Source organism: Lithobates pipiens, unplaced genomic scaffold (assembly GCF_037356315.1).
Source record: "Lithobates pipiens isolate NorthernLeopardFrog02 unplaced genomic scaffold, aLitPip1_a1.2 Scaffold_22, whole genome shotgun sequence".
NCBI lineage: Eukaryota > Metazoa > Chordata > Amphibia > Anura > Ranidae > Lithobates > Lithobates pipiens.
The window spans coordinates 36,525,045-36,547,436 of NW_027507784.1; the positions used below are offsets into that span (position 1 = coordinate 36,525,045).

The 22,392-nt window shown below is 45.7% G+C and overlaps 1 protein-coding gene across 1 annotated transcript in view; it reads right to left on the reverse strand.

The window, feature by feature from the left end:
• LOC143923558 (putative methyltransferase DDB_G0268948) overlaps positions 1 to 20,999 on the reverse strand; it is a 29,234-nt gene extending 8,235 nt beyond the window's left edge. The window contains exons 1-6 of the mRNA XM_077447324.1: positions 19,980 to 20,999; positions 13,259 to 13,419; positions 9,635 to 9,737; positions 7,281 to 7,391; positions 3,785 to 3,885; positions 388 to 525 (exon numbers count right to left, since the gene is read on the reverse strand). Coding sequence (XP_077303450.1) covers positions 388 to 525; positions 3,785 to 3,885; positions 7,281 to 7,391; positions 9,635 to 9,737; positions 13,259 to 13,419; positions 19,980 to 20,105 — 740 coding nt within the window. The 5' untranslated portion in view covers positions 20,106 to 20,999. The remainder of the gene's footprint in view (positions 1 to 387; positions 526 to 3,784; positions 3,886 to 7,280; positions 7,392 to 9,634; positions 9,738 to 13,258; positions 13,420 to 19,979) is intronic.
• Between the last annotated feature and the right edge of the window lie 1,393 nt (positions 21,000 to 22,392).

Genomic DNA, 22,392 nt, shown 5'->3' on the forward strand with positions numbered 1-22,392 from the left:
TACAAGCTGTACACTCACTACTTTACATTGTAGCAAATTGTAATTTCTTCAGTGTTTTTACAGGAAAAAGATATGAGGGGTGTACTCACTTTTTATATTTTATCTTCACAAAAATTGTCGTTGGATAATGCACTAGGCCAGTGTGCCCTCTGTTTTTATCTAATTACCAGTGTGCATGGATGAGAAAAAGCCCTGGGGCACAGGTGATTAGGGTGTGCCCAGGCACATCCGGAACACCCTGTGTGCACGCCTATATTAAAGACTATTTAAATCTTCATGTTCTTCTATGATCACTCTGTCCTCAGGGTGACAACACTGCTGCACAATTTGTACCTTTCTTGTCCTCTGTTCCCTACTATTTCCTGTCCCATTCTTATACATTCTCACCTTTCCTCTACTGTTCTTAGCACTTCCTTTGCTTTTTCAGGCTCAGTCTTAAGATAGATCTGGAACGCGGAGAAGGTAAGAAAAAGACCCATCAGACTTGACAATGGCATTCTGATCTTGGTCCGAATGTTTTCAATCCTGCAAAGGCAAATAGCAATGTGAGTTAATGAAGGGGTTATAGAAAACAAATGCAATCTTTACATTCCTATTAACAGCTATTTATATAGTGGGATCCTATGCTGTGGCGCTGTACAAGTGACATAAACAAGGATGAATAATACAGATAATACCAATACATACAAGCCTGATGACCAATTGCAGCTTCTGCAGCACATAGAAGGTATATATAATGTAAGGCTATGGACCCCATATCAGTCTTGATAATGTCAGTACCTTAGAATGCTGGAGTGTGAGGTAGAAGACCCTGAGGACAGGCCTAGCAGCATGAAGGATTGAGTATATAAATCTTCTTTTTTTGTTCCCTAGACCTAAATGAGCAAGAAACCTAATATGGGAGCAGCCCCACTGCAAGGGATCATTTTTAAGTTTCCTGGAGTTGGGCTTCAAATTAAAAATGAGATCCCAGATGTGGCAATCTTACAATCTACCCCAGCCAAAGAGTAGGAACATCAGGTCAGAAAATAATTAAGCCGTGTATGCCTAGGCAGCAGTAGTGGCGGCAGATCATAAGGGGTGCAGAGGTGCCGTCCCCCCTAATCCATGCGCCCGACCCCTAATCTCCACGCAGGGAGCTGGACGCATGGATTTCAATTTTTTTTTAAGCACATGATGAAAATAATTACAGCCTGAGGCTCTAATCTGCTTCAAAAAGGGTGGGCTCGGGGGACAGAGCATTGCACTCTGAGCCCACCTAGTTGTATGACATTAGTAAATTAATATTTGCTAATGTCTTCCTGCTTCTCCTCCCGGGCAATCAGGAAGCAGGTCCTGAGACTCCATTGGCCTGGAGGAGAAGCGACCGCTGGGACTCGGCAGGAGATGCAGGGGGGAAGCCGTGGTAGCCGCAACCCGGATGGGGTAAGTGCGGGGCCAGAGGGCAGAAGGGGCAAGCGGGCGATTAAGCGGGTGATCGATCAAGCGATGGCGCGGGGCGGGGTGGGGGTGTTTGGGCTTAGTGAGGGAGCCATATTTGTTTGCCGCCCCCTGTGTTGAGTTTGATATAAATATATATTTATATTAAATTTATGATTTTCCCCATCAGATTAGTTTTAAACAGAAATGAAGTTGGGTTTGAGTGGATGCTTCTCAAACGAATGCCTTGGTAACAAGTACACAGGCTGTCCTCAAACAATGGGAACTTAGATACCATTGTTGCATTTCAGTTGACAGTTTCAGCAGTCTATTGTCTCTATAGATAAACCTATGGCATGTATGATACCAGAGTGCCATCTTGAGGTAGTATTTGAGAGTGCCTCTGTAATTGAAAGCTACAGAGATGTTTTTCTGTTTTTCAGTTGTTATGGTAAACAACCTGACATATAAATAGGTTGTCAGGGATAAGCTGGACAAGACACTCATCATGGCTTAAGACCAAAGAGGAAAAATCTGTAACCAGCCAGAAGCCATTGAAGAAGAAGACACCTGATCTCCACAGCAATTGCTTTGGAAGACTGAGTCCTAGTTGTCAACGGAGATCATAAAACACACAGTAACCGGAGTTAATTAACTTTTAAGCGTATTTCTACTGTTTACAGACCATAGTTTCTTGCTTGGCATCTTGCTTGATATATCTGTCAGTCTTGATTTGTATTCCTAATATTGTGACAGTTCTGTATGTACAGAATATTTTGTTCAGTAATAGCACATTTGTACACTGCAGAGGTCTCAGTAACCTTGCTAGATAGACGCAAGCATAACACTCCCCCCAAAAAAAAAATTGAACCCCAGCCACCACCGATGTTTTCCTTGAGAGACCGCCTCATTCAATACAAGATTGTCCATAGGGCATATCTCCCCAGAATGCTGGCGTTTTGACCATGCCCCTGGGGACTTTATCCACATGTTCTGGTCCTGCCCAGTAATTACAGGTTTCTGGTCACAAATTCTTATGGAAGTGAATGATCTACTAAGTATCTCTATCGTTCCATCCCCAACAATATGCCTTCTGGGGCTGGTGGAGGACTTGGTGCCCAGGGTGGCTGAGAGAACCTTGTTGGGTCTCCTGCTGTTCTATGCCAGGAAATCCATTGTCCTATGCTGGAAGGGAAAGACTCCTTCCTCCATAGGTCTATGGAAAAAACTTGTTAGCAATGTGACCCCCTCTTAACAGGTACACCTATATACATAAAGGCTGTCTGAAAAAACATGACAGAGTCTGGAGTAAGTGGGTAGCGGAACCCTCTGCTGCAGCAGATTAGGTGACCTCTCTGATGTATGATCGCTCTCCTTGACATCCTAATAGACCAATCCTTAATAGCAGTTTAATTTAGATGAGCTAGCAATATTTTCAGCCCACCCTAAGCCCCTGTACACACGGTCGGAGATTTCCACAACCAAATCCGTCGGATTTTGCTCGTCGGATTTTGTCCGTCGGATCTTGTCCGAAACTGCTGCATACACACGGTTGGACAAAGTTGGCGAAAAAATCAGTTCTTTCAGAACGTGATGGCGTAATTTCGTTACGATGGGACTACATTCACACTAGTAGCCAATAGCTTTGATGTAGGAATTTGATCTGAGCATGCGTGGCACTTGGTCCGATCAAAATTCTCTACACATGATCAGAGTATGTCCGATCAGCCCAGTTGGTTGGGAAATATTTCCAACATGTTGGAAAATTGGGTCCGACGGATATTCCGAGGGAAGTAGTCCGATGCATACCACACACAGTCAGATTATCCGACGACATGGTCCGATAGGACACATTCCAACGGATTCTCCGACCGTGTGTACAAGGGCTTAGAGCAAGAGCCAGGACGGCCCATTGACATTAATATACTATGGTAGTCGTAAATGTTTTAATGGTTTTTGATAATGTAAGGATACTGTGTCATCTCTGCGTGGGTCCCTACCCTGTTAATAGCCAGATGGTGGCTGTGCTGTTGTACATCTGTATTGTCTATGTGTTTATTAAGAAAATAAAAAAAAGGTTTTCAAAATAAAAAATAAGAAGTTGAGAGTTCTATATATCGCGTACCTTGCGCACACAGTTATGTTTGTAAAATTATTATTTTAAATTAAATTAAATAAGAAAGCAAAAGAAAGCTGTAAATCATCAGATTATGTTGTTCTATTCCTTAAAAGAAAAGATTAAAATTAACCCTTTAAGGTATTTCTGAAAAGATTTAAAATCCCAACATTCAGAACCCCTTAAAGGGCCGGGGGAGCCGGTGACCAGAGGCTACCAGACATGACAGATATATAAAAGTAGTCGGACCTTCTTTTGTCGGGGTACGGGATGGCTTCATATATTTCCTTGTATGCAGTCTTCATATTGTTAATCTTCTCACTCTGATATGGGGCCACAATATTTTTCACCTGAAAATAAGTGCAATTTTTGTCTTTACACATGGAGACAATGGAGATGTTTTTTCAATAAATAATTCCTTCATGCTTGACCTGCATTTAAAAGGAGGGTCCACATTAAAACCCAACTAAACCTTCAGTTTGAACCGGCTAAATATCTCCCGGATGTATGAAAATAAAAGGTGTGCAAAGTCTTACACTTCCTTTTCTTTAGAATGCAGCCATAGTCTGAATAGAAAAGCCTGTCCCCTGTCAGAAGCTAAAAAAAATGAACCTTTGCTCTGTGTGTGGAAGCAGTGGTCTCTCTGCCGAGGTCCAACTTGGCCCCAGTTAAGTCAGACCCACAGCTCTGCAATCAGTAAAGCTAATGGGTCCTGCGGATCATAAAGCCATGGCTCTGACCAGTGAAGGCTGGTACTCCATTTGGGGGGGGGGGGGGGGGGGGCAGCAAACAAATCACTCGCCACCCCCCCAATGGTCAGTTTGTCAAACCCCTGCCCCCATATGATCGGCAAACTCCACACTAACCCCATCTAGGTCGTGGGCCTGTGTCTCCTCCTCTGCGTCTCCTGCTCAACGTCTCCTTCGTGTCTCCTCCTCTGCATCCCCTCCTCTGCGTCTCCTCCTCAATGCCTCCTCCTCGGTCTCTCCTCCTTGGCATCTCCTCGGTGTCTCCTGCTCAACGCCTCCTTCTTGGTGTCTCTTCCTTGTGTCTCCTCCTTGGCGTCTCTTCCTCGGCGCCTCCTCTTGGTGTCTCCTCCTCGGCGCCTCCTCTTGGTGTCTAATCCTCGGTGTCTCCTCTGCGTCTCCTCTTCAGCATCTCCTGCTCTGCGCCTCCTCCTTGGTGTCTCCTTGGGGTCTCCTGCTCGGCGCCTCCTCCTCGGCGTCTCCTCCTCGGGGTCTCCTCCTTGGCGTCTCCTCCTCGGGGTCTCCTCCTTGGCGTCTCCTCCTCGGGGTCTCCTCCTCGGCGTCTCCTCCTCGGGGTCTCCTCCTTGGCGTCTCCTCCTCGGGGTCTCCTCCTTGGCGTCTCGTCCTCGGGGTCTCCTCCTCAGGGTCTCCTCCTCAGGGTCTCCTCCTCAGGGTCTCCTCCTCAGGGTCTCCTCCTCGGCGTCTCCTCCTCGGCGGATTCCCCTGTGTCTCCTCCTCCTCAGTGGCCAATATGATCCCTTCTCCTCTCAGCCAGTCGGGTCTCAGGACCCACTCTCTGATTGGCTGGGAGGAGAATCAGGAAGACAATAGCGAATATTAGTTCGCTATTGTCACACAAATGGGTGGGCTTCGGGCACAGTGAGAGAGGGAGGTGGTTGAGGGAAAGGGGTGAGTGAGAGAGAGGGGGCTGAGAGACAGAGGGGGGGCTGTGAGACAGAGGGGGCAGCCCCCTCTCAGTCCCATAGCCCCCTCTGTCTAAACAGCCTTCCTCCCGTCTCTCACCCCCTCGTGATATACAATAATGAATGTGGGGGCCTTTTGGTTGGCGTGTTTTTTTTCGGGGGGGGGGGGGGGGACAGCATTTTATTCAATTAAAGTGGGCCAGTCTGAATGAAGTCCAGTGCCAAATTTTTGTCCCAGTCCACTGGGCTTCTTTCTATTCTTGGAGTTGGGTATTAAACATTAATGGGGTTGTTTTACTAAAGGAAAACAGTCAGTGCACATTGCAAGCGCAGTTGCTCCAGAGTTTAGTGAAAGAGGTGAAGCTTCACTTTACAAAGAATACCCAATCACATGAAAGGAAAAAAAAAAGAGTTTTTGCTTGCACATGATTGGATGATAGAAGTCAGCAGAGCTTCCCCTCATTTACTAAGCTCTGAAGCAACTGCACTTGCAAACTGCGCAGTCTATTTGCCTTTAATAAATCAACCCTAATGCATCTATATATGCACAACTTTTAGTTTATTTAAAGTGTTACTAAACCCAGAGCAGTAAAATCTGTCTGTATCTGCAGTAAAGCATGCTTGTTAAGCTCACTGTGGAACCCAAGGGGTTAATCCTCAGCATTGTGTAAAAAGACTGTTTGACCCTGTCTTCTCTGATCTTCGCCTTCTTCCACTGTCCCCAGTCCATCATCTCCTGATAGAACAGAGCCTTGGAGACACTCTGCACATGCTCAGTTATGCCGTGTACACACGACCAGACTTTGCAACATCAAAAGTCAGACGGAACAATTCCGGCAGACCATTCGATCATGTGTGGGCTGCAGCGGACTTTTGATTTGCAAAAGTCTGACCGACTTTAGAAATGGAACATGTTTCAAATTTTTCCGCCAGAACTCCGCCGGACCCGGTTCCTGCCGAGAAATCCGCTCGTGTGTATGCTAGTCCGACGGACAAAAACTGACGCGAGGGCAGCTATTGGCTACTGGCTATGAACTTCTTCCTTATTCTAGTCCAGTCGTACGTCATCACGTTCAAATCCGTCAGACTTTGGTGTGATTGTGTGTGGCCAAGTCCGTTCATTCGGAAAGTCCGTCAGAACTCTGTCAGAACTCCGTCGAAAGTCTGTCGGACCTAGTCCCTCGAAAAGTCCAGTCGTGTGTACGTGGCATAAGGTGTGTATTGCTAGAGAGTTTTTTTTTTGTGGGAGAGTGCATGTGATCAGCACAGGGCCAATCAGCACTGTCCAGGCAGAGGGTCAGGGGTCCTGCAGCCTCATAGGACAGTCAGAGGAGAATGAAAACTCCTCCTCCAAGCTTTAACCAGACACTTATAGAAGCCATCATAAGACTGCTATATACTTCTGATGAGAAAAGATATTTAGTAGTTTATATTTACTAAACCTTTTACATTTCCATGTTCTGTGCACTGGGGGAGACCAGATATAGTGAATGCAGAGTCCTGGGTTTAGTAATACTTGAATGCATACTGTGCGCTGTGTAATCTATTTGTAGTCAACACTGGACTCTCAGTAAGTTCAAAAATGAATAATTTACATGTAGCTCCTGATTATTATTGTATATAAAGCAAACATCTTAACACACAGAAATACTGAATCTGATAAAAGTTTTTAAAATCAGATCACACAAGGTACCAACATATACTATATTCATACTGAGAGGCCCCTGAACTCCTAGGAGCTTGGAATTCATATGAGGGCTACCAGCACAACCCCAGTACAATGCACTGCCACTTTCTGACCAATGAAAAGACAAGTATTGTACATGGAGTAGGCGGGGCATAGCTCTGACTTTGGAGTCAGTCAGTATTTGCATATTGAGCATCCCAGACCTGGAAGCCCCCAGAGTGCTCGGCACAGTGAAGAAAGGGGGGTGCAGGCGACTGCTTCCAAACTCTTATACTGGATTTTATATCATGCCAGGCTTACTTATCTCTCACAAAGACAACAGCGATATCTCAGACAAGGCAGCATGTAAGACAAGGGACACTGAAAACACAAAGATATTCAGTACTGACATCCAAAAAGACCTCAGTCATCTGTTCTGAGCGGTCCTTGTAGTGAATTTCAATATTGGCAAAGTAGGAGAAGAAAGCAAGGCAACCTCCTGGTTTTAAGACCCGATCGACCTGAAATGACGACATCTACATTAATATATCAGAAAAGTGTGCCCTTCACTGATGAAATACTGATTTTATAAAAAAAAAAAAAAAAAAAAAAAAAAAAAAGTAAAGTGTATATTCTATCATATAGAGTTCAGTGATTTGGGGAATATAATGTATAGCACAGTGTACAGAGTGCAGATGTTTGGTGTATGTAATATATATATAGTGTAGCAGTTCAGTGTATGTAATATATAGCACAGATTGCAGTGATCCACTGTATGCAATATTTAGTACAGCATACATATACAGTGCCTACAAGTAGTATTCAACCCCCTGCAGAATTAGCAGGTTTACACATTCGGAATTAACTTGGCATTGTGACATTTGGACTGTAGATCAGCCTGGAAGTGTGAAATGCACTGCAGCAAAAAAGAATGTTATTTCTTTGTTTCATTTTTTTTTAAATAGTGAAAAGTTTATTCAGAGGGTCAATTATTATTCAACCCCTCAATTCAACAGAATTCTGTTTGGTTCCCCTAAAGTATTAAGAAGTAGTTCAGGCACAAAGAACAATGAGCTTCACATGTTTGGATTAATTATCTGTTTTTCCAGCCTTTTCTGACTATTTAAGACCCTCCCCAAACTTGTGAACAGCACTCATACATGGTCAACATGGGAAAGACAAAGGAGCATTCCAAGGCCATCAGAGACAAGATCGTGGAGGGTCACAAGGCTGGCAAGGGGTACAAAACCCTTTCCAAGGAGTTGGGCCTACCTGTCTCCACTGTTGGGAGCATCATCCGGAAGTGGAAGGCTTATGGAACTACTGTTAGCCTTCCACGGGCTGGACAGCCTTTGAAAGTTTCCTCCCGTGCCGAGGCCAGGCTTGTCCGAAGAGTCAAGGCTAACCCAAGGACAACAAGGAAGGAGCTCCGGGAAGATCTCATGGCAGTGGGGACATTGGTTTCAGTCAATACCATAAGTAACGTACTCCACCGCAATGGTCTCCGTTCCAGACAAGCCCATAAGGTACCTTTACTTTCAAAGCGTCATGTCAAGGCTCGTCTACAGTTTGCTCATGATCACTTGGAGGACTCTGAGACAGACTGGTTCAAGGTTCTCTGGTCTGATGAGACCAAGATCGAGATCTTTGGTGCCAACCACACACGTGACGTTTGGAGACTGGATGGCACTGCATACGACCCAAAGAATACCATCCCTACAGTCAAGCATGGTGGTGGCAGCATCATGCTGTGGGGCTGCTTCTCAGCCAAGGGGCCTGGCCATCTGGTCCGCATCCATGGGAAGATGGATAGCACGGCCTACCTGGAGATTTTGGCCAAGAACCTCCGCTCCTCCATCAAGGACCTTAAGATGGGTCGTCATTTCATCTTCCAACAAGACAACGACCCAAAGCACACAGCCAAGAAAACCAAGGCCTGGTTCAAGAGGGAAAAAATCAAGGTGTAGCAGTGGCCTAGTCAGTCTCCTGACCTTAACCCAATTGAAAACTTGTGGAAGGAGCTCAAGATTAAAGTTCACATGAGACACCCAAAGAACCTAGATAACTTGGAGAAGATCTGCATGGAGGAGTGGGCCAAGATAACTCCAGAGACCTGTGCCGGCCTGATCAGGTCTTATAAAAGACGATTATTAGCTGTAATTGCAAACAAGGGTTATTCCACAAAATATTAAACCTAGGGGTTGAATAATAATTGACCCACACTTTTATGTTTAAAATTTATTAAAATTTAACTGAGCAACATAACTTTTTGGTTTGTAAGATTTATGCATCTGTTAATAAATCCTGCTCTTGTTTAAAGTTTGAAGGCTCTAACTTATTTGCATCTTATCAAACCTGCTAAATCTGCAGGGGGTTGAATACTACTTGTAGTCACTGTAGCAGTTTAGGCTAAGTAAGTTAAATCATAATGTACACTATGGGGTTTATTTACTAAAGGAAAATCCACTTTGCACACAAGTGCAGTCGCTGTACATCTCAAGGGGACATGCAAGGAAAATAAAAAGCAGTATATTTGCTTGAACATGATTGGGTGATAAAATCAGCAGAGCTTCCACTCATTGCAGATCTTCCCCCTCAGATCTACAGCGACTGCACCTCCAAGTGCACTTGTAGTGCAAAGTGGATTTGCCTTTAGTAAATCAACCCCCACAGTGTACAGAATTCAGCAGTCAGGTGTATGTAACGTACAGCACATTTTACAAGGTGCAGCAGTCAGAAACAAGAAGACTTGTTTGCTTTTTACCTCTTTTAGAAACTTCTCAATGTTAAACCAATGGGCAGCAGTGCTCGCTGTTAGTAGATTGACAGAGGCGTCCCCAACCAGCATCTCTTCAGCTAGACAGACACTGCAGAAATTATAGATTAGATGTTAAGGTAGTGACACCCGGGGCTGCCATCGAGTACAGCCCGTACACATGTAAGGGGCCCGGGCATTCCAGGGGGCCCAAGCCAGGCTCCAGAAGGGGGGCGGTAAAAATGCCCATTCGCCTGTGTGCACCGTCCCTGAGCCCGGACCATGACAGCAGACAGCAGCTCGCTTTTCCCGACAGAAGACAGACTTCCCTCTTGTTCCTCCCTAATCTCTGGACAGGCGACTGCTTAAGGATAACGATGGCGCTCCAGATGGCAAAGTAAGTGCAGGCAACATGAGTGTGCGGGCTCTGCGATGTTAGTGGAAGGATAACGAGCATGTGGGGGAGAAGCAGCTGGTTTTGAGAGAAGGACGCCATGCTTCCCAATCATTCTGGTCAGTGCTGGCACCCAGGGAAGGCAGAACTCCCTCACCTATGGCATCCTTCTGGCCGGTTTAAGCAGGATATGTGCTGGGTAGAGCTTCTCCACTGCTGACCCACTGGCAGGGAGTGATTGTTGCCTTAGAATGTCCAAATGATGTCCATATTATACATTATATTTAATATACTGGTTAGACTGGAAGGGAGGGGAAACCTCAGTATATTGCTGGCTATGTCCCCACTGAGATTTTCCCTTACATCCTGTCTTGGTGTCACCAAGGCTGGGATAGGAGGCGGACATGGGATGGGACTGTAGTAGGATGACATGGAATAGGATGGAGGAGAAGGAGGAGATGGGATGGAGGAGGAGGAGGAAATGAAATGGGATGGAGGAGGGGGATATGGAGGAGGAGGATGTTGACATGGGATGGGACTGGAGGAGGACAACATGGGATGGGACTGGAGGAGGAGGAGGACGACGACATGGGGCTGGAGGAGGAGGAGGACAACATGGGGCTGGAGGAGGAGGAGGACAACATGGGGCTGGAGGAGGAGGAGGACGGCATGGGACTGGAGTAGGAGGAGCTCAACATGGGACTGGAGGAGGGGGAGGACGACATAGGACTGGGGAGGACGACATAGGACTGGAGGAGGAGGACATGGGACTGGAGGAGGATGAGGATGGCATGGGACTGGAGGAGGAGGAAGATGACATGTGACTGGAGGAGGAGGAGGACAACATGGCACTGGAGGAGGAGGAGGAGGAGGAGGAGGAGGACATGGGATGGGGGGTGGGACTAGGAGCAGCAAGGGGACATGGGATGGAGGAGAAGAAGCACATGGGATGGGGAAATGGGACAGGAGGAGTAGAAGGACATAGGATGAGACTTGATGGGGCAGCCAGTAGGTAGATTCAATGGGACGTCGAGTGGGCGGGCCCTGGGGAATGTTGATGGTCAGGCCCAGGCCTAAAGTTGTGTATGGGGCCCAAAAATTTCTGATAGCTTCCCTGGTGACACCATCTGGTTGGATTGAAAGCCCAACCCTGGGCTCTGTGCTTCTGACTTTTTTGCCTCATCCCTTCCCAGATGAAACAAAGGGGTCTGTTTATAAAGAATTCACAGAAAAATCACCCAATGAGTCCTTCACTGACATGCTCCAGTCACATTCACCCTGTTTTCATAAAAAAACTTCAATTGCAGCCTCGCTGTGCTCATCATATGCAGCCACTGTGCCCCATAAAATGCAGCCACTGTGCCATCAATTGCAGCCTTTGTGCCCAGCATATGCAGCCTGTGCCCATCATACAGCCTCTGTTCCCATAATTTGCAGCCTGTGCCCATCATATGCAGCCTCTGTGCCCATCTTATGCAGTCTGTGCCTGTGATATGCAGCCTGTGCCCATCATATGCAGCTTCTGCCCATCATATGATGCCTGTGCCCAACATATGCAGCTTCTGTGCCCATCCTATGCAGCCTGTGCCCATCATATGCTGCTTCTGCCCATCATAAGCAGCCTGTGCCCATCTTATGCAACCTCTGTTCCTAACATATGCAGCCTATGTGCCCATCATATGCAGCCTCTGTGCCCATCATATGCAACCCTTTGTGCCCATCATATGCAACCTATGTGCCCATCATATGCAACCTCTGTGCCCATCATATGCAACCTCTGTGCCCATCATATACAGCTTCTGTGCCCATCATATACAGCTTCTGTGCCCATCATATGCAGCCTCTGTGCCCATCTTATGCAGCTTCTGTGCCCATCATATGCAGCATGTGCCCATCATATGCAGCCTGTGCCCATATGCAGCTTCTGCCCATCATATGCAGCTTCTGTGCCCATCATATGCAGCTTCTGTGCCCATCTTATGCAGGTTCTGTGCCCATCTTATGCAGGTTCTGTGCCCATCTTATGCAGCTTCCGTGTCCATCATATGCAGCATGTGCCCATCATATGCAGCCTGTGCCCAACATATGCAGCCACTGTGACCCCCCCCCCCCCATGCTCGTTGCCATCAGACCAGCACTTACCCCATTGGGGTGATGGCAGCAAGCTGGGGGATGGGCAGGCAATGGCTCCTGCATCCCATGCGTCTCCTCTTCCATTCTGGGCTGTTGGGTCCTCTCCTCCTGTGTCAGCGGCGGCAGAGGAGTCCGATCCTCCAGCTTTCTCCCCTCCCTTGTGTGTCTCTTCCTCCAACGTATTGGGTATCCAATAGGATGCCAGGCACTGTGGCCAATCGGGAAACAGGTCTCACTGGCCTGCCTCCTGATTGTCGGGGAGGCACTGTGGTGTAAAAATTGCGAAAATTTATTTGGTATGGTCACACAACAGGGTGGGATCAGGGTGACTGCGCCCCAAGACCACCCTTTTTTAGAAGCTTATTAGAGCCTCAGGCTCTAATCAGGTACTTCAAAAATAAAACACCCTTGCCCACGTTGCCATAGGAGTCCATGCTTCCGGCTGTCCTGAAAGGGGCCGGGCGCATGGATCGGGAGGTGGTGGCAGGGATTAGGGGGGTGGCGCCCGTATGCCCACAATGCATGGGAAGCCCCTGAATGAATGTGAACCAGGCCAATGAGGCAGCCAGTAAACTACCAACAATGTCACATGTACAGTAGCTGTACAGGTTAACTTCCTCCCTAATGGTGAACTGTGTTTATTACACACTAAAAGGGCCACGTTTATTCCTTTTTTTACAAATGTAAGCATACAAACAAAAGAAAACAGCATGCACCCCCCCCCCCCCATTCCCCAACAATATAATTTAGGAATACCCACCAATTACCCCAACATCCCTCAAAAATATCCTTTTCAGAATACCCACCAATCACCCCAAAATCCCCCAACAATGTTCTTTAGGAAACCCCACCAATCAGCCCAACAATGTCCTTTTGGAATACCCACCAATCACCCAAACATCTCCCAACAATGACCTTTAGGAATACCCACCAGTTACTGCAGGACTATGGCACACTTTGCATGGTAAACTTTCTTTAGCCCAAAGAGGTCTGTCTATATCAGGAAAGGGGTTTCTTGGTTGAGTGTGCTCCCCCCTAGGACAAAAGGTTCCTGGTCCTCCCCTAAACATAACTAGTTGAATGAAACACGTTTAGAATGTCCCCACCTGTATGTGACATTGGATGACCCCGTGGCTTTCTTGGCCTCCTCTATCTGAGCCTCACTGATGTCAATTCCGAGAACTTTCTTGAAGTATGGAGAGAGAATTCTTGTGTTCTGCCCCGTTCCACAGCCAACGTCCACAGCTAATCCATACGGTTTGTGTAACTAGGAAGACAGAAACATCTTCAAAATACATCACAAGGACACTGGTGTTATTTTCAGTTTAACCTCTTGCTGCCCACATCATGCTTATGTGTGTCTGTAAAGAGGATGGGCTTTAAAGTGGTTGTAAACCCTTACAAACCACTTTGACCTACAGGTAAGCCTAGATTAAGGCTTACCTGTAGGTCCAAGAAATATCTCCTAAACCTATATGGTTTAGGAGATATTTGCCCGAAAACGGGCATTGCTGTCTACGGCGCATGCGCCGTAGACAGCGGCGCGCAGGCGCACTGAGCGCGGCATTCTCAGCGATGGTGCTGCCGCACGTGTCGGCTCCCGTGCGCATGCGCGGGAGTGACAGCGGAGCTGCGAGACCCCACCAACAAGATGGATGAGGCGGACTACAGGGGACAGCGGCGACTTCGCTGGCTCCTGTGTCAGGTAAGTGACACATAATGGGCTACTATGCGATGCATAGTAGTCCATTATGCTTTGCCTTTGCAGGGAATGAAAGAGGAAGTAAACTCATCAGGGTTTACTTCCTCTTTAAAGCTCTTACACTGCACATAGGAGTCCATGGAAAGCCAAGATTTCTATGCTGAGAACACGCTCACTGCATGCCCCCAGCATAGTCATAGCCACAGCATAGCCAGCTCTCTGTCTCTAGTCCCAATCGGAAGCTGGTGGGAGAGGCTTCCAATCATGTGTCCACTGTGAAAGCCAATCATGGCATAAAGACCCATTTAAAGGGATGCCAAAGCTGGGTGGGAAGGGGTTACATTTATAAATGTCATAACAATCATATGATAAAGTTTTTATTTGGTTGAAAACAATTACAACAAATTTTTATTTCTTGCTATTGTCACCAATAACTTTAACTTTGTTCTTACTTAAAGCGGACCTTCACTTGAAATTTAAAGTTCTTCTCATCCTCCTCCTCCTCCTCACTCCCTACTCTGACAGAAATGTCGTTTTCCTTTTTTCTGGGAGCGGGTGCCATTTTCTGATAGGCCTTGGTGAGAACTATCCAACTTGGCATCACACGTCCCAGGAGGCCGCGGGACCAGGTTTAAAGCACTGCACCATCTCTCACATGGACAGTAGGGAGTGGGATTTCCTGAGGAAGTCACAGTCGGCTCCCAACATCAAGTTGGTGGCACCAGGGTCCTGCAACTGTGTGAACTGGCTGTGGGAGGAAAGTGAGGGACTCCAGGGACTGGCAAGTATCTTGGCCGTGCTACACACTCAGAAAAAAAGAAAATGTTATCATTGTACACAGGGTGTGTAGCACATCCAGTCTCTCTGCCCTGCTTCTGGTACCCCCTCCCCCCAGTATAGAGAAAATGTTGGCTTTGATTAATCAAAGCCAGCATTACAGTATACTCAGAGGTGGTGTCAGCAGCTCTAGCTGTCAACAAGCAGTCTGAATCAATGTTTATAAATAACACTGCTCAGATGTGAATATACAAATATACAAAGTAACATATTGTTACTTTTGTATCATTCTGTTCATTCATCAAAGGGATGAAAGTTCATCTCTACATGTCAGTTAAAGCAACCTGAGAGGTAAATAAAGTTTGTTTCTTTTATTAAATAAAATGTTCTTTATTAACCCTTAGTTTACTCTAATCAGCCCTAATTAAAGAGGGATTCCACCAAAAAAAAAAAATATTAAAAGCCAGCAGCTATAAATACTACAGCTGCTGACTTTTAATAAATGGACACTCACCTGTCCCGGGTTCCAGCGATGCCGGCAGCCGAGGCCGATCGATCGCTCGGCTCTCGGCTGCTGCCGTCACCATTCTAGGTGAGGGAATCAGGAAGTGAAGCGAATCAGCTTCACTTCCCGGTTCCCTACTGAGCATGCGCGAGTTGCGCCGCGCAATAGGAAATCTCCGCGCTGTCACTGGGACCCGTGTGTGTCCCAGCAGACAGCGCGGCAGGGCAGGAAATGGCGTAGACTCCCACGGGAGTCTATGCCCGGAAGTGGGTGTAAATACCTGTCTTTGACAGGTATCTCCACCCCCCTCCCCCCTGAAAGGTGTCAATTGTGACACCGGAGGGGGGGAGGGATCCGATCAGCGGAGGTTCCACTTTAGGGTGGAATCCCGCTTTAACTCCTTAGTCTCCTTCTCTCTAAGCCCTTGTACACACAGACGGAAAATGTCCGATCGGACCGTGTTGTCGGATAATCCGGCCGTGTGTGGGCTACATCGGACTGTTTCCGTCGGAATATCCGACCGACAAAGTTTTAGAGCTGGGCAATAAAATTTTCCGACAACATGATTCGATCAGACTTTGTCCGATCATGTGTAGAGAATTCCGATTGGACAAAGTGTCACGCATGCTCAGATCAAATTACTAGACCAAAGCTATTGGCTACTAGCCTGAACGTAGTCCCATCCTAACAAAATAACATCATCACGTTGCGAACTATCCGATTTTCCGACAACTTTGTCTGACCGCGTGTATGCAACACAAGTTTTATTTTTTCATTGGTTCCATTTTATTAAATTGGTTCTAAAGTCAGAAGTTTTTTTTTTAATCTTAATGCTTTCTATGAATAAGGATAAAATAAACCTTCTGTGTGCAGCGGCCCCACTAATACTTACCTTAGCCCTATCTCGATCCAGTGAGGTTGCACAAAATGCCCCTGTTGAAGACTCGAAATGCGTATGAATGCTTATTTGAGATTCCCGCATTGCTTTTTAACGTTTTTTTTATGCCATTATTACTGGACTATTGTACCTGTTTTATGTCTCCTTGATTGCGAGAATATATCCCAATAAAGCATTATTGGTTGATCGGCACTATATGGAGCACTTTTTTCCTATCTTTTATATCATATTCCATCATCGGTGACTACTGACGAGTTGGAGTTCGAGGTCCCGGATGAGCCTATAGACCACCTTTGGCCGGTGTGCCCTTTGGACCAGGACTTCATTGTTACATCCAATGGGAGAAACACAAGCATATTTGACTCACTGCCATATGGTATGTGCGTCCACCACTGTTGGTAAGAGTCCCTCATTGTGTGTTTATAATACCGGTGTTCCTCGTGTTTCAAGCAGTACATCCCTTTTCAGTCACTGTCTCCAGGACATTATTGTTGATTCTCATCCACATTCGAGTTTCCCAGATAGATTTTCATTAGCCAGTTTTTTTACTGGCCACTGGACTACACACTGCATACTGTGCGCTATTCTTGTGTTTGGACTTTATATTTATTTTGGCACACGTTAATTATATGCTTAAGCGCTACACATATATTTGTTTAAGGTTGCACATGAGACTCAGCTGGAGCTCTCCCTCCTGATTAGCTGAGACACACAGCAGGCGCCATTGGCTCCCGCTGCTGTCAATTAAACTCAGTTAGCCGATCAAGCGAAAGAAAGAGAGGGGACAGACAGCACCGCAGCTCCTTGTCTGAATGGATACAAGGTGCTGCAGCTCGGGGGCCCCCATAGCAAGCTGCTTGCTGTGGGGGGCACTCAACAGGTGGGAGGAACCAGGAGCCCCAGCCAGGGACTTGAGAAGAGGAGGATCCGGGCTACTCTGTGCAAATCCACTGAGACTCAGCTGTCTGGGACTCTCCCTCCTGATTGGCTGAGACACACTGCAGGCGCCATTAGCTCCCACTGCTTTCAATCAAAGTCAGTGAGCCAACGAGGAGAGGGGGCAGGGCCTAGCTGCAGCTCCATGTTTGAATGCACACACAGAGCAGCAGCTCAAGCTGCTTGCTCGGGGGGGGGGGGGGCACTCTGCAGGAGGGAGGAGCCAGGAGCACCTGTGAGGGACCCGAGAAGAGGAGGATCTGGGCTGCTCTGTGCAAAACCACTGCACAGTGCAGGTAAGTATAACATGTTTTTGGTATTTCTAAACAAAACAAAACATTTTGTATCACTTTAACTATTAATATTTAAACTTTTTTTTGTTTTGTCTGTTAATATTTTTACACATTTAACATATATTTACACAATTTCCCATTTTAAAAAGTGCAAAATTGAAAAAAATACACTTGATTTAAATTGTAAAGAACTTTGCAATGCTTTATGCCAGAATAATAATTTTAGTGTCATTTTAAACAGGACGAATTACAGAATAAAATGTACACATTTATGTGCAGTAATCCTATTTTTTTTTTAATTAACAATGCTTAAAAAACTTGATTTTTTTTTTGGTTTGTTACAGTTTATTGTCTAAGGATTGTGCAAAAAAAATACGTCAATGTTGTAAGACAATATCATGAAAAGAAAGCATTGTTTCTCCTTAAAAAAAAAAAACAATATATGTATTACCTTGTTTTCTTAAAGCAGATCTTTAGTCATTTTTTAAAACTTTCAATCCATTAAATCTTCTGCCCTTGTTGTTGTTTAACTTTGGAAAGTAAAATTTTTTGCCAGTAAATTCCTTATACAACCCACTTTCTGTCTCTTGTCTGGTCATTAGCCTAGGCTTATGATATCATGCACAGCTATCGCTCTCTCCCACTCTCGGGAAGGTGGGGGGATGAGTCATAAGAGGGCCAATGAGAGCTGAAGCCGGAGGTGTGTGTCTGTGTAAATCCAGGAAATAAACAGGCAGCCGCTTCAGCTGCCCACAGTTAAAATGGCTGCAGCCAGACTCAGTGGAGGGAGATTTCTGCAGCATATTTGGCAAGTACAGAGTCACAGTATATAGAAAATAATATGCAAAGTGGTTGGAGGGAAGCTTCAGAATGGCAAAAATGTTTTTATTACAAATTATGTGAGCAGACTGCAGTTCCTCTTTAAGTGATGACAAAGTTATTACCAAATAATCAGGTCAGGTCCGTCTTTAATAATGATTGGACCCTGGGCAAACGTTTTCTTGCTCCCCCCCCCCCCCCCCCCCAATACAATTTTGCTCTCCACCTGCTCTGAGACATACAATAAATAGCAGCTAGACTTAAAATCAGTTTACTGTATCAGATCAGGCAGCGATTGCAATTGGTTGCCAGAGGTTACAGTGTATCATTACCCCTTACTGACTGGTTGCTAGAGGTTACAGCACACATTACGGCTCGCTGATTAGTTGCTAGATGTTACACTACATGATTTCTGCTTGTTGGTTGGTTGCTAGAGATTACTGTAAAGTAATACTGCTAACTGCAGGGGGCATGATATCCATATGAATGCTGCCTTTATTTACATATATATGCTTTCGGGTGAAGCTATTTACATACGAATGCTGCTATTTACATAGGAATGCTGGGTGTTTACATGTAAATACAGGGTATGCAGGTGAGTCATCTGTTCACAACAATAGGGCAGAGCTGGGCAGCATTAGTAGCAGCACTTCACACTGAGATATCAGGACATAGCAAGGGACTAAAACTTCAATGGACAAGGGAATTTAAACTGAGATAGTTGGCAAGTATGAGGCAGCTGCTTTGGGCCCCAAAACAATGACAGGGCCCAGGGCAGTTGTCCCTTTTGCCCTGTCTTAAAAACAGCCCTGAATCAGGTCCATATTAGAAATGTAAAACTTGCTCCTCTCCATAGGGGGGTGAACAGCTGTGGGAGGGAGGGGAGTGGTTAAGATAAACTAATACATATAAAGGCTTTCTTTTGGTGCTGCTGTCTTGCAAAATATAATTTTTTGTGTGTAATACACACAAAGAAGTAACAAAGCTAAAAACAAAACACCTTTTTTCTGCTTTGACCGTTGTTAACCACTTCAGCTCCAGAAGCTTTACCCCCCCCCCCTTCATGACCAGGCCATTTTTTTGCAATACGGCACTGCGTTACTTTAAAGCGGTGTTTCAGCTGTAAACATTTTTTTTTAAAGTCAGCAGCTGAAACAAAAGTAGCTGCTGATTTTTAATAAGGAGACTTTCCTTTCCAGGGCGCCCGCGATGTCGGCCGCCGAGGCTGACATGTCCCTCGGCTCTCGGGTCCCAGTGCTACCATCCTTACTAAGGGAAACAGGCAGTGGAGCCTTACGGCTTCACTTCCCGTTTCCTACTGCGCATGCTTGAGTCGCGCTGCGCTTTGTGAATGGGACGCGCTGTGTTAGGGAACACACAGTTCCCAGAACACAGCGCGCTCCATTACCCAGAAGACAACGCGGAGGAGGGGAGAAGACGAAGATCACCGAGGGGCAGGAAGAAGGCAGATTAGAAAGACTGCCTAGCAACAGGGATTTCTGGCAAGGTAAAGAAAAAATATATATTTTTTAAAAAAAAATTTAAATTTTTTTTTAAATTTTTTTTTAAATTTTTTTTTTTTTTTAAGGGTGGCCCTCCACTTTAACTGACAAGTGCGTGGTTGTGCAGCGCTGTACATAAATAAAATTGATGTCCTTTTTTTCCCCCCCTCACAAATAGAGCTTTTTGGTGGTATTTTATTTTTTTGCACTTTAAACAAAAAAAGACCCACAATTTTGAAAAAATGCTATGAAGCACATCCACACCCTTCCCTGCTCTGACCAATAGAAAAAAAAAGTGTTGGCTGGACAACCCCTTTAAAAAAATAACTCGAGTGGCTGTGCTAATCTAAGCAAAGTAATTCTCAATTCAATTTTACAAGTGGCCTATACCAGACAGAAGCGTCACTCAACCTTTTATCCACATAACTGAAGATGAGGTCTATTACTTCTTGTGATGGCTCAAATCTGAATTTCTGATAATACGACGCATGCTCCTTTCCTTCAAACAGCTGCGTCGCCATTTTGGACTCAGATTATCACCTATAATAATAAACAAACAGAAGAAAAAAAATATTTATTTTATAAAAAAATACATACTTTATAAAAGAGACCTTTTTTTTTGGGGGGGGGGGGTTCCTTTGCTGATTCATTGTCACTTTAACCTGTATGGGCAAGATAAAACCGTCTCTCTTCAAAATGGACCGGTACCGAACTTCAACAATTCAGACTGAGAATATAATGGGGAAAAAAATAAACATAAAAATAAAGCATAAGCAGAAGTTACTATGTAGAGAAGCAATCATTAGACTGCGAGTCGTAGAAACCTGAAGTTATAAGCAGATTTTTGTGTAGCGGCGGCTCCTGAAGGGCACACGCTATGCGTTTTTTTCTAAAATTAAAGTTGCCTAAACTGCAGTTTAGTTTGGGTGTAATTATCTAAATTGGGCCTCAGCATCAGTCTGACTGGACTGTGAGATGTTCAGCCTGGCCACAGGGGGCACTGTCTCTTCTGGAAGGCATGGAACTGTGGTCTGGTCAGGCGCTTAAGTTACTCTCTCTCGAGTGCCTCGGCCATCCGGGGATTCTCCCTCCTGATCGGCTGAGACACAGCAGTGGCGCCATTGGATCCCACTGCTGTCAATTAAACTCAGTTAGCCAATCAGGAGAGAGAGGGAACGGGCCGAACCGCAGCTCTGTCTCTGAATGGATACAAGGAGCTGCAGCTCGGGTGCCCCCATAGCAAGCTGCTTGCTGTGGGGGGCACTCAACAGGTGGGAGGGGCCAGGAGCTCCAGCCAGGGACTTGAGGAGAGGAGGATCAAAAGGGGATCCCAGGGACCTGCAAATCCACTGCACAGAGAAAGTAGAACATGTTTGTTATTTAATAGATAAAAAAGACACATTACAATCATTTTAAACTAAAATCATTAAATTATGAGTGAGATAGTATTTAATACATAAACCGTTTTTTTTTTTTTACAAGCGTCTTTACCTGTTGTATTTGGGATATTATATGATGTGGTTTTATTTAATGATTTGCTTATATATTGAACATGTACATGGCAATTTTACATCAACATATACAGCCTGCTTAGATAAAATATTTGGTTCTATCCTTTCATTAAGAAGTAAATTTAATTTAATCCAATTGACTTCTTAGGCTCCGTTCACACCCGAGCGGAGCTATAAAAGGCTCCAACAAAATGGCACCAGCTGAGTATCCTGAGGACGCGTTACATGTGAAATATATTTAAACTGAGCCGCATCGTCATACCTGGTTAGACACTCATTCAGCTTCCACCCATCTGGAACGCACGCCCGGCTCGGTGGCCACAAGCAGCGTGCTATTGCAACCAATTGAGTAGAGCTGTATGTTTTGGTGTCTCGTCACAGACATTATTTTACATTATTTCACTGTACATGTTGACTGTTTTTTAATAACTATACTGCACAATGATCTACTCCTTGGATTGTCTTACTTCCTGCACAATGATATGAGAAGCCATAAAGATCTCCAGAGGGGCAGACCAGAGGACTTCAGTGGAGAGGAGATGAATATCAGAGGATTTCTGGCACATGGTGTTTAGGTTGCTTTGTCCGCCACTTCTATCTGATAATCTCACATTTCACCTGGGGTGTGGAGAGAGCCCTTATCATTGCACTAAGAGGTAGACACTACCTGATAAGGCAGTACAGCCAGCCCTCCTGTACCCCCATCAGTTCAAAAGGGGATCCCAGGGACCTGCTGAGCAGGTGGTCCGGCCGTACTGTCTTAGTGCAGACATCAGTCCTCTTCTGCCTCCCCGAAGAAGCGCTGCCAGCTTCTTCTCTTCTTTCTCCCTCCAGCTGCACTGCAGGGGGACTGGTTCTACCACATGCACCCCTTCCAAATGCTGACCAGGACAGGCCCCCTATGTGCCCCCTTTCCCTCCCCTCCTGCTGGCAACTGCTGCAGGCACACAGGAGGATGTTTCAGGATGGGGAGCAGGGGAAGGGGCCGGTAAATATTTAATTTACCGGCCCCTTCCATTCCTGAATGAACACAGTGAGCAATCAGTACCAATCATTCTTGTATCCATTCGTTACTATGTTTCAGTTTGTGAATGAGTAGGAAGCCTCAGAGCACTTCCTATTCATTCATCTGTGCAGCTGAGGCTACAGAGAGGAGGGACTGATAAATATATATCCTCAGTCAGTTTTGGCCAGGGGAAGGGGGCCCTGTCTGGTAGGCCTATATGGGCCCCATGATTTCTAACAGCAGCCCTGGTCATTACAATTAGACTGCTTTCACACTGGAGTGGGAGGGCAT